Raw genomic sequence first — 17,383 nt, forward strand, 5'->3', positions numbered from 1 at the left:
ACAGACATCCAGGCACAGACATCCAGGCCTGCAGAACCAGGCACAGACATCCAGGCACAGACATCCAGGCAGAGACATCCAGGCCTGCAGAACCAGGCACAGACATCCAGGCACAGACATCCAGGCCTGCAGAACCATGCACAGACATCCAGGCCTGCAGAACCATGCACAGACATCCAGGCCTGCAGAACCATGCACAGACATCCAGGCCTGCAGAACCAGGCTGGGACATCCAGGCACAGACATCCAGGCCTGCAGAACCATGCACAGACATCCAGGCACAGACATCCAGGCCTGCAGAACCATGCACAGACATCCAGGCAGAGACATCCAGGCCTGCAGAACCAGGCTGGGACATCCAGGCACAGACATCCATGCACAGACATCCAGGCCTGCAGAACCATGCACAGACATCCAGGCACAGACATCCAGGCCTGCAGAACCATGCACAGACATCCAGGCCTGCAGAACCAGGCTGGGACATCCAGGCCTGCAGAACCAGGCACAGACATCCAGGCCTGCAGAACCAGGCTGGGACATCCAGGCCTGCAGAACCAGGCTGGGACATCCAGGCCTGCAGAACCAGGCTGGGACATCCAGGCCTGCAGAACCAGGCACAGACATCCAGGCCTGGACATCCAGGCACAGACATCCAGGCAGAGACATCCAGGCCTGCAGAACCAGGCACAGACATCCAGGCAGAGACATCCAGGCCTGCATAACCAGGCACAGACATCCAGGCAGAGACATCCAGGCCTGCAGAACCAGGCTGGGACATCCAGGCACAGACATCCAGGCAGAGACATCCAGGCTGCATGGAACTCCACATAGCCTTGACCTCCAGGCCCACACCCAGACTTGGCTCCGGGGTCAGACACAGTCTTGGAACCCCCCCACCCCCGATAGAACCAGGCTCTCCACACGAACACGTGTACCTACACTTAAGCACCCCTCCTCGGACTAAACCCAGTAGTACGCAGGCCCTGGAAGCTCGTGCCCCTGGTAAGGCCACTCAGTTTTACGATGTGGCCTTGGGTTGACCGGGGAGAGGCTACCCTCCCCAGCCTCTTCCGGCCGAGCGCCCCCTGTCCGGTCCCTGGTTGGGACTTAGACTTTTTCTCGCCATCAACTGAGAACCGGGCCTGCCAGGCCCACCGGCCGAGCACGTGTACCCACACTTAAGCACCCCACCTCGGACTACACCCAGCAGTACGCAGGCCCTGGAAGTTCGTGCCCCTGGTAAGGCAGCAGGACTTAGATTCTGGTAAAAAATGTTGGGTTTCTCCATAGGTTTAACTGGAGAGTGTTCGCTGCGTACCCAAATTTTGCACATCTTCTAACGGCCACCAACAGGGCAATTTTGACCCGATCGAGATGCGGCTTGGCAGCCTTTGCGATCTCGTCTCGGCTACACACATACCGAATTTTGGAGCTCTGCATCAAAGCTTGGCCTTCAGCATGTGCGGTTTTCGGACCCAGGTCCGGATCGACCAAGGGGCGTGCCTGAATTGAAAAACCAGTACTTAGTTCCATTGGTCGGACTGAACACCCCCGAAGTTTCAGCTCCGTGGACCACGTTAAGTGGGTCTCCTGGTGTTTGAATTCGTGTTTCCAGAAAATCGCTCCATTGATTTGAATGGGAAATGGCCGCCCGGAACCATAATTTTGCCTATATTCTAACGGCCACCAACAGGGCAATTTTGATCCGATCGCGATGCGGCTTGGCAGCCTTTGCGATCTCGTCTAGCTCTTTAAACGTACCGATTTTTATAGCTCCAGCTACTACGGTTCTTGCTGGGGGGCCGGTGCCGTTTTTAGAAATGGGGGGGTCCGGATCGACCCCACGGGGGCGTGCCTGGATTGAACAAGCGGTGGCATACGGTCCATGGGGTCGGACTGAACACCCCCACGAAGTTTCAGCTCTCTGGGACCACGTTAAGTGGTAATGCCACGCGGTTTTATTTCCAGTTACCATAACCGTAACCATCACATACCTAACCCTAACCATCACATACCTAACCGTAACCATCACATACCTAACCCTAACCATCACATACCTAACCCTAACCAAAAACTCAATTCACACCTTCGTCCTAACTCTGACCTCTGACCCAGCAATTGGTCCCCACATCGTAGTATGCGTCAGAAAAATCATCCCCACAAGGTGTTACAAACAAACACACACACACACACACACACACACACACACACACACACACACACACACACACACACACACACACACACACACACACACACCATTCACTGGTGTCTATGTTTGCTTTTTCTGCAGAGGTTTTATTTTTTAGACTTTTTTCCAATCTCATATTTTTCTTTTCTGATCTAATTGAGCGGTGGCCCCTCCCAAGATGGCGGCAGCCTGGGACCTGTTTCCCATGTCTTTGTTTCTTTCTCTCTTTGGCCAAAATGAAGTGAAATTTTGTTGTGTTTCTGCACAATGACAATAAAAGCTGCCTGATTCTGATTCTGTCCTGCCTTTCGTCGTGTGTTAGAGACAACTGCCATTAGATACAGGAAGAATCTGGATGACAACATAAACCTTCAGTTAATGATAATAATAATTAAAATAATATGAGTGAGAAGTAAAAGAGGACAGGAAGTGAGCAGTGAAGACTCCTCCTCATCATCATCAAGTGAAGCAGGAAGTTTCTTCAACATAAAGTCTGGAAACGTAAAGCCGACGCATCGACAGATCTGAAGAACTGAGAGGTCAGCGGTGAGTTTAGATGATTTTATATCCAATTCTAAGAAAATATGATTTTTTTTAAATTAAATTTAGCTCAAAAAAAGCTTCATTTATTTAATGCTTTAAATTATTTTTGAAATATTTTTTCATCACTTGTCTTTGGTGAGTATTTTAAAAGTTTGTGTGATAAAAACTGAATAAATAAGTAACTATCTTCTGTCTGGACTTTTACGCTTGGTGAGTAATTCAGGTGGAGTTTTAAGTAAACCTGAAAAAGGTAAATATTAGGACTTTCTTTAATAGTTGGAATTTCAGTGTTGTATATAAATACGTGTCTCCTGAACTGAGAACTGCAGCTAAACTTTAAGATTTACACATTTTACTTTTCTTTATAGAAGCTGCAACTAGAAGCATCCGCTGTGACTATTTCTGTCTTCAGTTTTCTCATCATGAGACGCTCACAGAGATGCACAGAAGGTGAGAACATTAATGAGGAGTTAAAGCAGCAGGAAGTGACGAAGAAGCTGCAGTCAGAGCTGAGAGGTCTTCATCAGACAAACAGGCTGGACACAAACTGCTTTAGACATTTAACACCTAAAGCAGTTAAATGCTTTAAGGCAGCTTAATGGTTGAGTTTATTAAATAGATGTCATGAGTCAAAAATAAATGAAAAGAAACTTAAGCAAGAAAAAACGGGAAACCACAAAGAGGAAGGCTGATGTTCCTGAAGAACTAAAATGGTTCTTTATTTCAGTTGCCATGGTTTGCAGCATGAAGAGCTTTACATCTTTTCTCACCATCTACGGATGTCTGACATCTTTAGTCTCTACATTATGTGCACAATTATTGCGCATGTTTTAGTTTTTTAGCTAGCGTCTGATGTGAAGTGGGGCTCTGGGCCCATTACTGATCCAGACACGGGTCCGTTCATCAAGAGTCAGTCTTGTCTCATCAGTCCATAAAACCTTTGGCCCAGTTGATGTTTCAGCTATGTGTCTTGTTCAGTGGTGTTCGGGTTTCAACCTTCCTTATCTTGGTCTCTAGCCCTGGATATTTCATACTTCTGGGCTCTCCAGGTTGGAGTTCTGGAATACGACAGAACTGGAAGATAATGGATTCCTGGTAGCTTCATGTTTGATTCTTTTCAAATCTTTGGCAGTTCATTTGCATCTTTATTTCTCAACATGCTTCTTGAGACCCTGTTGACAATTTGCAGCAAAACGTTTGGTGGTTCTGTGATCATGACCCAACATCTTAGCAGTTTGAGGAGCACAGCTTCCCTCTGAAAGACTTTTAACAGTTCTGGGCTGTTCAGAGACACTTACATCTCTTTTTGGCCCCTTTTGCATGAAGAAAAGAAGTTGCATAATAATTCTGCACATCTTGAATGATGGGGTTGATCTGTTTAGGCCCCACCTCACCCATTAAACAAATACACAACAGATATGCTTGTATTTAATAAACATTTGAGTTTATACAGCTTGGAGTTGGAAAATATGCATAAAAATGTTGATATGGTTAAAACCAAAACTTGCGTAATAATTGTGCACACAGTGTATGTTCCTGTTTCTGCACACAGTTAAAGAGGGTTATTTGTATTTGCAGCAGTTAAACAAAACCCCAGTAGTTTTATAACAAGATCAGCTTCATCATCAACAATCATTTGATTCTCATGCAGATGTTTGATGACGTTCAACACGCTGGTTTCTGTAACAACCAAACTGACAGAAACAGAACAGGCTCAGTAATGGACAGCCAAGAATATGATGATAAGAAGAATCATGGGGTTGATGATGTTAGAAGAAGCTGAGTGGTCTTTATCAGAAAATTAACGATCCAACACAAACTGATTCTTTCGATCAGCAGAGCTGGATCAAACTCTTTGTTCTGTCTTTGTTTTACTGAACATGTTTTTAATTATAGATGAAAACTTAAGATGAAACCTGATCTCATCCTGTGTGAAGAATTCAAGACTGAGAGGAAAACGGAGATCATAACCAGGAATTTAAAATTAAAATAAAAACTACATCACTGCAGAAAATGAGGAAGTCAAACACTAGAAATGAGAAATGCATCTTTCTCTGATTGTTATAATTAGTCGTACAGAAAACGAAGACTGATATCTCCATGGAAACGCAACATGATCACAAACTGTGATACAGAAGCTGCAGTCTGAGTTAGTTTCTGTCCATAAAGGAGAAACTGACAATGAAAACACATGAATCATTCATTAAGAGGAAGATGTTCAGCTTAGATGTCAGATTGATGTTAGTTTCTGTGAGTCCGTTGATAGAGATTTTTTGATATTATCATTTTGTTGTTACTTTAGTTCATATTCAGTCTAATGTTAGTCAGTTTAAAGTGTTCTCTTCTTTAGTGTGTGTATTAACTGACCTGGGGGTCACAGCTGCCTGTTCATCTTCAGGTGAAACAGTTTAACCGAGATTTGAACCGGGCTCAGGCCGTAGATCAGATATCGCATCTGGAACTGGGTTGCTAGTTGTTTAGGTAAAATGTTTTACGACCTCTGCTGTTTTTCCTCTGCTGTCTATCTTGCCTATCCTCCCTCTTTGAAGTTTGAAAATAAAAGCCAAGCTGTACCCAAAGATCTTCAGAATGCTCTGTGAACGGCTCGGAGGAGCAGTTGACAGAGTATTTTCCTTTTGCAAAAGCTTTGTCATGAAATTCATATACGTTGTCTGTGGTTCTTTTATGTAGGTTCTAGGAAAATACCTATCACCGTCTCCAGGTTCTGATCCGGTTCTGCTCTAAATGCTCCTCAGGTGAAAACCCCAGCAGAACCTCCAAGCTGCCAGCAGTGGGAGTAGTTCTGCTGGTTCTGGTCGGTCTGCTGGCTGCTGCTCTCATCGTCATCTACAGACTCAGTGAGTTCCTCACAACATGGTTTAGAGGACAGTATTCATATGAACATGATCACATTTAGTGGGGAAAAAAGTATTTAGTCAGTCACCAATTGTGCAAGTTCTCCCACTTAAAAAGATGAGAGAGGCCTGCAATTGACATCATAGGTAGACCTCAACTATGAGAGACTAAATGAGAAAAAAAATTCAGAAAATCATATTGTCTGAATTTTAGAGAATTTATTTGCAGGGTGGAAAATACGTATTTGGTCAATAACAAAAGTTCATCTTAATACTTCATATCCTTTGTTGGCAATGACAGAGGTCTAACGGTTTCTGTAAGTCTTCACCAGGTTGGCCCACAACGTTGCTGGAATGTTGGCCCATTCCTCCAAACAGATCTCCTCTAAAGCAGTGATGGGCTGGCGGCGGGCAACACGGACTTTCAATTCCCTCCAAAGGTTTTCTATGAGATTGAGATCTGGAGACTGGCTAGGCCACTCCAGGACCTTGAAATGCTTCTTACAAAGCCACGCCTGTGTTATCCTGGCAGTGTGCTTGAGGTCATCATCCTGCTGAAAGACCCAGCCATGTCTCATCTTCAATGCCCTTTCTGATGGAAGGAGGTTTGCACTCAAAATGTGACGATACATGGCCCCATTCATTCTTTCCTTTACACGGATTAGTCGTCCTGGTCCCTTGGCAGAAAAACAGCCCTAAAGCATGATGTTTCCACCCCCATGCTTCCCAGTAGGCATGGTGTTCTTTGGATGCAACTCAGCATTCATTCTCCTCCAAACACGACGAGTAGAGTTTTGACCAAAAGGTTCTACTTTGGTTTCATCTGACCATATGGTATTCTCCCAGTACTCTTCTAGAACATCCAAATGCGCTCTAGTAAATTTCAGACACGCCTGGATATATACTGGCTTAAGCAGGGGCACACGTCTGGCACTGCAAGATCCGAGTCCCTGGCGGTGTAGTGTGTTACTGCCTTTGTAACTTTCATCCCAGCTTTCTGCAGGTCATTCATAAGTCCCCCCGTGTGGTTCTGGGATTTTGGCTCACCATTCTTGTGGTCATTCTGTTGTGATCTGTGTTTTTCTGTGTAGTTATTTTGAGGTTTTCTGTGTTTAGTCCTGTTTCCCTGTGAGTTTCTATCCTGTCTTACCTGTTGATTGTTCCCAGCTGTGTCTAGTTCCCTGATTACCCCCTGTGTATTTAGTCCCACCTGTTGTCTGTGTTCCTTGTCATGTGTCGCAAGTCAGATTGCAGTCGTTGAGTTTATGTTCAGTCATCTGAGTAGAACTGGTAGTCCTGAGTGTCTGTTAGTCTTCACAGTAGAACTGGCTTAAGTCCTGTATGAGCGTCAGCTCTCATTTTCAGTCGTTTGCTATCAGTGTTAGCTCTGTTACCTTCTACTGTGCTGCCTGCTTGTTTGGACCGTCTGAGCTGAGAGATCTTCATTAAATCATTGTTTTCATCCATAACCTGGGCCGTCAGCGTTCTGCCTCACCACCACACCACCTTTTCATGACACATTCTGACCCCACGGGCTGAGAGCTTGCATGGAGTAGTGATGGGTCCAGCAACACCGATGCGTCGGCGCATGCGTCAAGCCCATGGACCAAACCCTGTGTCGGTGTGCGTATTGGTTTCAGAAAGCAACGTGACCGATACAGGAACTGATTTGAAATGACATTAACGCGCCAAACTGTGTTTATAAGGAAGCGAATCTGTCAAATGCATTTGCCAAAAAAAATTCTTGATCTTTTACGGTACAGCGTCAACTATGGAGCAGGCTCAAGGCAAGCGAAAGGTTTCCGCAGTGTGGGACCATTTTGATCTTACATCGGAAAATAAAGTATTTGTTTTCATTTCGTGGAGCCCCTGATCAAGGGAGACTATCAGTTGTCTTGCATGTCTTCCATTTTCTGATTGTCGCTCAGTAGATTTCTTCACACTAAGCTGGTTGCCTATTGCAGATTCATTCTTCCCAGCCTGGTCTGTTTCTGGTGTCCTTCCGCAGCTCTTTGGTCTTCACCAGAGTAGAACTTGGAGTGTGACTGTTTGAGGTTGTTAGCAGGTGTCTTTTATACTGTTAACAAGTTCAAACAGGTGGCATTGATACAGGTAATGAGTGGGGGACAGAGGAGCCTCTTAAGGAAGAATTTACAGGTCTGTGACAGCCAGAAATCTTGCTTGTTTGTAGGTGACCAAATACTTATTTTCCACCCTTATTTGCAAATAAATTCTTTAAAAATCAGACAATGTGATTTTCTGAATTATTTTTCTCATTTAGTCTCTCATAGTTGAGGTCTACCTATGATGTCAATTACAGGCCTCTCTCATCTTTTTAAGTGGGAGAACTTGCACAATTGGTGACTGACTAAATACTTTTTTCCCCCACTGTATTTACCTTCACAAGTTGATGTTTTGTTTCTCCAATCAGCGTTTGATAAAATACGAACCAATCAAACCATCCAAACCCTGAAAGAGGAGAACGAAGCTCTGAGGAGAAACCTGTCAGGTGAGCCTGTCAGAGTCTGAATGTTTCTGTCATATTGTACCTTAACACGGCCTCATACAGCACGGCCACATTTACGACGGTAAGATTCACAACTAACGGCAATTTACTGTAAAATGTTTTTACAATAAAATACTCTTAAATCCATTGTACAGTTCTGCTGTATGCTTATGGTATACTGTTTTCATAGTACTTTCCAGTAAGCAGTTATTGTTCCAAAGTCTTACTTATGTTGTTATACCATAAGCTCTTGTTCGCTACGGTTGTATTCAATACGGCAACCAGAGCTGCCGGTAATTTAATGTAAAATGTTTACCATAAACTACCGTAATTAGTAGTTTTCCATAAAGCTTTTACAGTTCTGAACTATTAAAGTGACATTGCCAAAATACTAAACCATGTACCATAGGCCGGAATTTACTTCAATACGATAAAATTCTGGCAACCACAGATGCTGGTAATTAAATTTAAATTTTCCTAATTTAATTACCATAAATTGGATTTTTTTTTTTTACAGTACAGATCCGTTATTTTTCTTTTCTTTTCTTTGTTAATGTTTCATTAACCAGAAATCACAATTTCTTTTGTCTTTCCCTTTTTTCGAAAAGCTGGAAGTCCAAATTCAACAACTATATTTGCAGCAGAACAAAGTAAGTCCATGATCTGATCTTTGTCTCATTTCTGTCCTCTAATGATGTCAAAGAGACATTGATGGACTGACAGAGACAGGAAGTCAGATTGTAGCTGCAGGACAGAAGACGCCTCCTGCTGTCTCCAAACCACACAAACATCTACAGAGATTTATTCCTCCTGGTTCACTGAAGGCTTTGTCTTTGAAGGTGAGAGATGCCCGACTTGTGAACCAGGATGGGAGAAACATGGAGGAAAGTGTTATTATTTCTCCACCATCAGATCCTCCTGGACTGGCAGCAGACGTTTCTGCGCTGGTCAGAAATCAGACCTGGTGAAGATCGACAGCAGAGAGGAGCAGGTATGAAACTCTGCTGAGGTTCAGATTCTCTCTGGTTTCATCTCATCATCATGATTCTTCATCTCAGTGTCATTTTCATCAACTTCTCCTGTTCAGATATTCCTGTTAGAAAGACTGAGAGTCTTGATGGTGGACGATGAGGACATGTTCTGGATCGGACTGACAGATGTACAGGAAGAAGGAAAATGGATCTGGGTGGACGGATCAGCTCAGGATAAAAGGTCTGAATAATGAGAAAGTGTTTGTTTAAATGGTGTTCTGTAACATTTACCTGATATTTTCTTCCTGCTGTGCTCCAAGTTTGACGTTCTGGAAGGATGGAGAACCCGACAACAAAAGTAAAGATAATGCACCCTCAGCTGACTGTGCGAGGATGAGGAAGAAAATAGAAGCTGATGGTCTGAATTCCTGGTTTGATATTTCCTGTAATTTTCCTCACAAAAGTATCTGTGAGAAAACAGCTGAACTGAGTTCATGTGTTTGCGTCTGAAGATCAGTTCAGTCTGTGAACCGATCTGAGTTCAGCTTCAGGAAGCTGCAGTGATGCTGCTTTTATCAAGATATTGTGTTTAAAATGTTAAATTTACTTCCAGACATGTTGAAATAATCTTTAAACTTTCAACATCCAATCATATTCTTGCTTGATTTGCTCATATTAATATTTTGATTTAAATGTAGAATATCATTTGAAAAATATGAAACTATGTAACTTGTAAATATTTGACTATGATCAGGAATGTATTCTTAACTTGTTCCACATTTTGTCCAGTAAAAGAAGATTTTGGTCAATATGACTAAGATTGGCTTTGAAATAAATAATTTGGAGAACTTTTATAACTTTTTCTCATATTTGAGGCAACGTTTATTTATAATTGTTATGTGGTAAAAATTTAATAAATGCTTAAAAAATGTCTCCAGTGTTTCTCAAACTTAGAAAAGTTACCACGCTTTTGAGGAAGTTTCTACCTGTAAATAATTATAGAAACAGTTTGTAGAAATGAGTTTTTATTGATGTCAAAACTTCCTTTAAATAAGTAACTTTGGTTTCAGATGCTGATGTTGATTTTACTTTGGATTTGCCCAATTTATTTTGTTGTTTTTTGTAAAGGCGACCTAATGTTTTATGACTTAGGTAGCAGTTTTTACAGTGTACATCCTGCCCCCTAGTGGCCATGCAGTGTCCTCTCCCTCAGTCTGAAGCTCTTCTGATTTCAGCTGAGTCTGCTGACCTGATGCTCTGACTGGTTTCCAGTCTGGTTCCTGTTCTGTGCTAGTGGGTTCATCCCGTCTTAGCAAATAAAGATGTTTTCTTATTACTGTTTTCTTCTTTGCAGTGATTCCTCCACTTATCCACCTATTCATTATCTGCATTTTAATTACTGATTGCCATTAAAAACGGAATTTGTCTGAAGTTTATCTAATATCTATTTTCATGTTCATAAAGGAAATACATTTGTCTTGTGCCTTGAGACGATATAAACTGCATTTATTCCAGTTTACTGATCACATATCTCAGTAATTAAATTTAATAAACTGTTGTTACTGTGCAATGTTATTTGTAACGTTACGCTGTAAATATCAACAACAATTGCAGTTATTTAACCCATTTCTTTGCTAGACAAAAAAATAAATGACTGTATTTTAGTCATATTTTTATTACCATGTTATTTATGTATTTATAAATGTCATAGTTCCAAACTATTTTATTTAATGTACAACCTAAGTGTTTATCTTGCAACAGGATGCGTTTATATGGAAATCCACAAAACCCAGCTTTTATTTTATTAGCCCACTTCCGCTTAACCACAAGTTAATTCACTCTAAATATTTAACTAGTAACCTAAAAATGTAGTTCGCAAGCTGAACATTTCTGTCCAAGTTAAATATTTAGCTTGGAAAATGAATATTTACTTTGGAACTAAATATTTAGTTTTCAAACAAAATATATTAAATATGTTATTTCCAGCAAATAGAAGGAAATAAAAATTTTTTTAAAAATCACCACATGATATAAAGCGTTTTTGCTGCAGACGGGGCAGTTTGCAGTGCACCACTAGAGGGCAGCACTTTCTCCTCTGTGGAATGAGGGCGTGTTCTGCCGGTCGCTTTAGTAAATAAAAATGTTTATTTTTATTATTTGTGTTGTCAAAGTCGATTACAGTATTGAGAGGAAGAGTTGGAGGTGAGTTGATTAGAAACTGGAAGCAGAAACAAGTTAATCAAATCCTTCACAGGGAAAAACTAACTAAAAAAATAAAACAGGAAGCAAGAAACAACATAAATAATAAACAAGAGAATTTAGAAAGAGAAACATGAATCCAGGTTGTGAGGTAAAATCTATCAAACTAAGAGAATAAAGCCACAGTAGATACTATAACTGATGATTCAGAGCCGATGCTGAAGTAGAGCCAGTGGAAAAAGGGCATCAGGTGAGAAACACAATGGAACAATTACAGGAGCAACAACATGATCAGAAAAACACACAAGTCATCAAATAACCAAACATTCATGTTTGGTTATTTGATGCTGAAATATAATAATATAAGAAACTAGAGAAAGAAAACTTTTTATTCGACCAGTAACCTGCTGTGAGGAAACGCTGCAAACCACCCAACCAGAGAGCTGAACAGAAAGCTCCTCCTTGTTTCTGTTAAAGTTTATTCAGATCTGTGATTCAGGAACTGCAGAGCATCTTTCTGGTCCAGTCAGCAGAGGAGCAACGACGCGTTCATAACGAGTCTTTACATCCACTTTAAATTAGAAACGGAGCTTCACCTGAACCAGAAGGTTTGATTCATAAATCTGAATTTGGAATTTGGACAAACTGAGGCGTCGACATGATGAGCCGACGACGAGGAAACACAACGGGTAGGAACTGCTATGTGATCATAAACTGATTAAAATAAAATGATTTTAATGTAAAATGATACATCATGTGTCCTGCTGCATCCTCAGTCAAAAACAAACTTTTATGAACTAAAGGTTAAAATCTTTTCTAAGTGTTAAAAATTAAATGATCGAATGATGATTTGTGAAGGTGATTTAGACATTAAAAATTAAAATGACAAAGAATGGACACAATGTTTCTCTGACAGCAACCGTCATGGTTGGTCTAAACCAGTGGAGCATAAAGACGTCCTGCATGTTTCAGCTCTCTCCTCAACACACCTGGATCAAATGACGGCTCATTAGGGGCCTAATGAGAACATTGACCTGCTGAAAAGGTTGTTAGCATCAGGGAGAGAATAAAACACGCAGGATGCCGGCCCTCCAGCACCCATTTTGAGCATCACTGGTCTAAATGGAAATATATTTAAGACCTGGTTTGTTCACAGAAACTGATAGGTATTTTTTCCTTTCAAAACTTCATTAAAAGAACCACAGACAACGTTTATGAATTTTATGACCAAGCCTTTGCAAAAGGAGAAGACTCAGCAAACTGCTCCTCCAAGCCGTTCACTGAGCGTCTGAAGACCTTTGGTTACAGCTCGTCTTTTATTATCAAGCATAAACATGGAGGATAGCTAAAGAAGACAGCAGAGACAAATTATTACTGCACACAGGCAGTTTCTGAGGTAGGGAGTATTCCGGTTAATAAGAAGGCACCTGTGGAAACGTAATTTAAGGTCTGGGAAACACACAGTTAACTGTTTCACATGAAGACAAACAGGCAGATGGGGCCTCCAGGTCAGTTTATACACACAGAAGAAAGAGAACACTTTAAATTGAACATTAGATTGAATATGAACTAAAGTAATAACAAAATAATAATACCAAAAAATCTCTAACAGAAACTATTTCTAAAAATTTAAAATTAAGGAAGTTATCTGAGATAAAATTGGAAATGGGGGCAAAAACAAATTAATACCACCAAGAAATGACACATGATCTAAAAACTACTAGATGTTTCCTGTTGGCTAGCTCTCAGTTCTCAAAACCATGGAACTTTTTTTACGGTCAATGCAATCTCCATGACACACACACACACACACACACACACACACAGGCAGGTTGTAGGCCGTAGTAACACACTGAAGTTCTTCTGAGGTTCTGCACAAGGTTGATGTCTCCATGATGAGACGCCCACAGAGCTGCAAAGAAGGTAAAACGATGAATTTAATGATAAACCAGCAGAAAGGAGATGAAGAAGCTGAGTGGTCTTTATCAGAAAATTAACGATCCAACACAAACTGATTCTTTCGATCAGCAGAGCTGGATCAAACTCTTTGTTCTGTCTTTGTTTTACTGAACATGTTTTTAATTATAGATGAAAACTTAAGATGAAACCTGATCTCATCCTGTGTGAAGAATTCAAGACTGAGAGGAAAACGGAGATCATAACCAGGAATTTAAAATAATAAAAAAAACTACATCACTGCAGAAAATGAGGAAGTCAAACACTAGAAATGAGAAATGCATCTTTCTCTGATTGTTATAATTAGTCGCACAGAAAACGAAGACTGATATCTCCATGGAAACGCAACATGATCACAAACTGTGATACAGAAGCTGCAGTCTGAGTTAGTTTCTGTCCATAAAGGAGAAACTGACAACGAAAACACATAAATCATTCATAAAGAGGAAGATGTTCAGGTTGATGTTAGGTTCTGGTCGGTCTGCTGGCTGCTGCTCTCATCGTTATTTGTTCTCTCGGTAAGTTTCTGTTGATTTATTATTTTACAGAATGTTTTATGCCAAATCACAAACAGAATAAGTAAAATAGTTAAATGCTTCATCTTTATAATTCTGATGTAATCTCACCCGAGCAAACTGCTTTTTTCTTTCTCTAGCGGTTGATAAGTTCCAGTCCAATCAAACCATCCAGACCCTGATAGAGGAAAATGAAGCTCTGAGGAAAAATCTCTCAGGTGAGCCAATCAGAGTCTCCATGTGTCCACCAGGTTCAGCCTGAATCTTATTCAGAGCTGTATGTTACTTTATTATTTATAATTTAAATAAGTCATGCAACAAAACAAGTCACTGAGTAACTAACAGTTTGTTTTTTTAACAGACTTCATTTCAAAAAATATTTATGATTTCTCTGAAGTTCAGCAATATAACCAAGCAGCACAAAATGTTTGTGATCTGATCTTTGTCTCATTTCTGTCCTCTAATGATGTCAAAGAGACGTTGATGGACTGACAGAGACAGGAAGTCAGATTGTAGCTGCAGGACAGAAGACGCCTCCTGCTGTCTCCAAACCACACAAACATCTACAGAGATTTATTCCTCCTGGTTCACTGAAGGCTTTGTCTTTAAGATCTGACACGTCTGGAGTCTGAAGCAGGATGGGAGAAACATGGAGGAAAGTGTTATTATTTTAACACGATGAGATCCTCCTGGACTGAGAGCAGACGTTCCTGCGTTGATCTGGGATCAGACCTGGTGAAGATCGACAGCAGAGAGGAGCAGGTATGAAACTCTGCTGAGGTTCAGATTCTCTGGTTTCATCTCATCATCATGATTCTTCATCACTTGAGAGATTTCTCCTCAGAGTCATTTTCATCAACTTCTCCTGTCCAGATGTTCCTGGAGCTGAGGGTCAGAGACTTGATGGAATACGATCTAAAGAAGTTTTGGATCGGACTGACGGACTCAAAAGAAGAAGGCAAATGGCTCTGGGTGGACAGATGGATCACCTCTGAATAAAAGGTTTGATTAGTTTGGGAAGATTTTGATCTTCATTAAAGTCACTTGTTTCTGCTGAACTTTGCTGCTTGTTGTCTCTCGGTTTAAGTTTCTGGATGCCCTGGGAGCCTGATAACACAAAAATAGAAGATCCAGGTGGAGAGGACTGTGGAGGGATGGGGAAGAAAGGAGGAGCTGATGATCTGATATGTTGGTATGATCAGTTCTGTGCTTCTCATCGGAGAAGCATCTGTGAGAAACCAGCAGATCTTCCTACAACTGAGCCTCGTTTTATCAGGGAACCAGATGTTTTCTTTCCCACTGAAGTACCTGATTATTATCTCACTACATCAGATTATTATCCCACTGAAACAAAGTATTAGTTTTCCTATCTGTCACCTGCCTTTGTTAACTTTAAAATGTGCTTTTAGAACAAAAATAATTTTTCTTTGAACATGTAATCTTATCTTTATTCTTCCCTTTCCCATCATCAGCTCCAAAAACTATATGGCAGAATAAAACTGAAATAAAAATAAACTTTAAGCTCTCTTTTGTTCCTTTTTCCAGCACTAAAACCATTTTAAGGGATTTTTCACTCCAGATTTAAAATGCTTGAGATTCATTGTTATTCATACAATGCTCCAGTTTTCAAACCCAACACAGTTAAAACAAGGTTCCCCAGGAAAAATGTCAAAACTAACCAATAAAGACCACCAGAGGGCAGCACCTCCACATACGTATGATAATTTACCATTTAGGGGAATAAAATTTTAATACAGCTCATTAAAATAGATAAATCTCATTTTCCAAAGTCAATTATATGGTCAATGGAAAACCAGCTTGTGTTTTCGCCAAACCTAATGTTGCTCTACTGCCCGTCTGTCTGCTGATGAATACCACCTGTGCTGCCACCGTTATTAACCCCTCCAATGCTCTCACCTAGTGTGAGGTCATCTGTCGTCGTCCATGTCACAACCTTTCATCATTTTTATCACCACGCCCCTGTGATGTCCCTGGCCTGTGTTCTGCCTCCTGAACATGGCTGCTCCCTCTGATTCTGGCTCTGAATCTTCCTTCCTGTATCTGGACCTTCATTACTGCCTCAGACTCTGGATCTGTTCTGCTGGTCTTTCTGGCCTGTCGCCAATCTGGGCCGATTCCCTGACCTTTAGTTATGAGACCATGGATGTTCAACCCGCTGGCTATCCTGTGATTTGCTCTGACTGGATTAGCGTGTGAACCCAACTCATCCCACATTTCCGCTCTCTGTGACGTCACCGCCCATGTCTTCCCTCTATATGGTCCTGTGGGTGAAACAATCCCCAGTAAAAGGGAACTCTTCATTCCTCTACTCTTGCATCACAGAGCATCCCAGTCAGTCGGTGACTGAATATCTGAAAAGGGTCGCCTTGTCAGCCCTCTCCAAAAGTGCCGAAGTCCCAGTTTCCCTCCATCTTCCACATCCTGGTATTGGTTGTGGTTGTTGTTCTGGATCCAAACCAAACGATTTTCTTTACAGCTTGTAAAAATATCTGTTAATGAAGACGCCACAGGTGGTTTTGACCGAATAAATGTTTCTGAATAAATGTTTTCCCTTAAAAAATCGGACAGTTTTCAATTTTTCACTGTGCCAAAATCAATCTATTAAGCTTTTTGTATACCACCTTTCAGCAACAAGGCAGTTCAAAGGGTTTTACATAATAAAAACACAAAAAAAGTCATAAAAACATCATACAGTCACCAATTGAGAAACCGGTAATATTACATTTTGTCGAGAGCCATCATCAAAATCATCAGTTCACATCAAATGTGTTTGTCAATGTTCCAATTATTATGGCTCATAAACAGGTGGGGTTTTAGTCTACATTTAAAGAATCTCAGTGTTTTGGCTGTTCAACTTTCTGGGAGTCTGTCCAGATTTGTGGTGCATAGAAGCTGAATGTTGGTTCTCCATGTTTGGTTCTTTGGGGATGCAGGGCAGAACACATACTAAACCACAAACAGATCATTGGAATTTAATTTGAAAGACCAACACAAAGTGGAATGCTGCTGTGAATTAGATAGAAAATTATGCATAATTCAAAACTTTTTTTTTTTACAAATGAAAAGCTGAAAAGTGTGGTGTGAAAAAGTATTCAGCTCCCTTTTATCTGAGTGCCTTCAGAAGTTGACTGCTAATGACTAAATATAATCCACCTGTGTGTAATCCAAGGGTCACCAATTCCAGTCCTCGAGGGCTACCGTCCTGCAGCTTTTAGATGTGCCTCTGCTGCACCACCTGAATAGAATCATTAGGTCATTAACAGGACTCTGGAGAACTGAACTACACAGAGGAGGAGACCATTACCTGTAATGAAGCCGTTTCATTCCAGCGTTTTGTACCTGTGGCTCATCTAAAACCTGCAGGACAGCAGAGGACTGGAGTTTGGCACCTCTGCAGTAAACAGACCAAGACAAGGCCGTTCACTGCACGTTGCACGGCAGCTCACGACAACGGTGAAGCATGCGGTACCTGCCGCGACCACCAGGGGGCCCCAAGAGCAATTTTTTTTTTCTTTTTATCCATAAAATAATGATTTCTACAAACATTATGCTGCCTTCACAATGTGTTGCACTTACAAAGATGGACAGCTAGCTAACACTTTAGTCGGAAATAATTCAGTTCTTGA

The 17,383-nt window shown here is 41.2% G+C and overlaps 1 protein-coding gene across 1 annotated transcript; it reads left to right on the forward strand.

Annotated features, from left to right (window-relative positions):
• Positions 1 to 2,788: 2,788 nt before the first annotated feature.
• On the forward strand, positions 2,789 to 10,424 carry LOC108166686 (hepatic lectin-like). The gene is made up of 8 exons (XM_081612378.1): positions 2,789 to 2,984; positions 3,103 to 3,184; positions 5,491 to 5,592; positions 8,021 to 8,098; positions 8,704 to 8,745; positions 8,935 to 9,086; positions 9,183 to 9,307; positions 9,387 to 10,424. The coding sequence occupies exons 2-8, from the start codon at positions 3,157 to 3,159 to the stop codon at positions 9,574 to 9,576; spliced, it is 717 nt and encodes a 238-aa protein (XP_081468504.1). The 5' UTR covers positions 2,789 to 2,984; positions 3,103 to 3,156; the 3' UTR covers positions 9,577 to 10,424.
• The last annotated feature ends 6,959 nt before the right edge of the window (positions 10,425 to 17,383 follow it).

This window comes from Poecilia reticulata, chromosome 11, assembly GCF_904066995.2.
Source record: "Poecilia reticulata chromosome 11, P_reticulata-male-v2, whole genome shotgun sequence".
Lineage (NCBI taxonomy): Eukaryota > Metazoa > Chordata > Actinopteri > Cyprinodontiformes > Poeciliidae > Poecilia > Poecilia reticulata.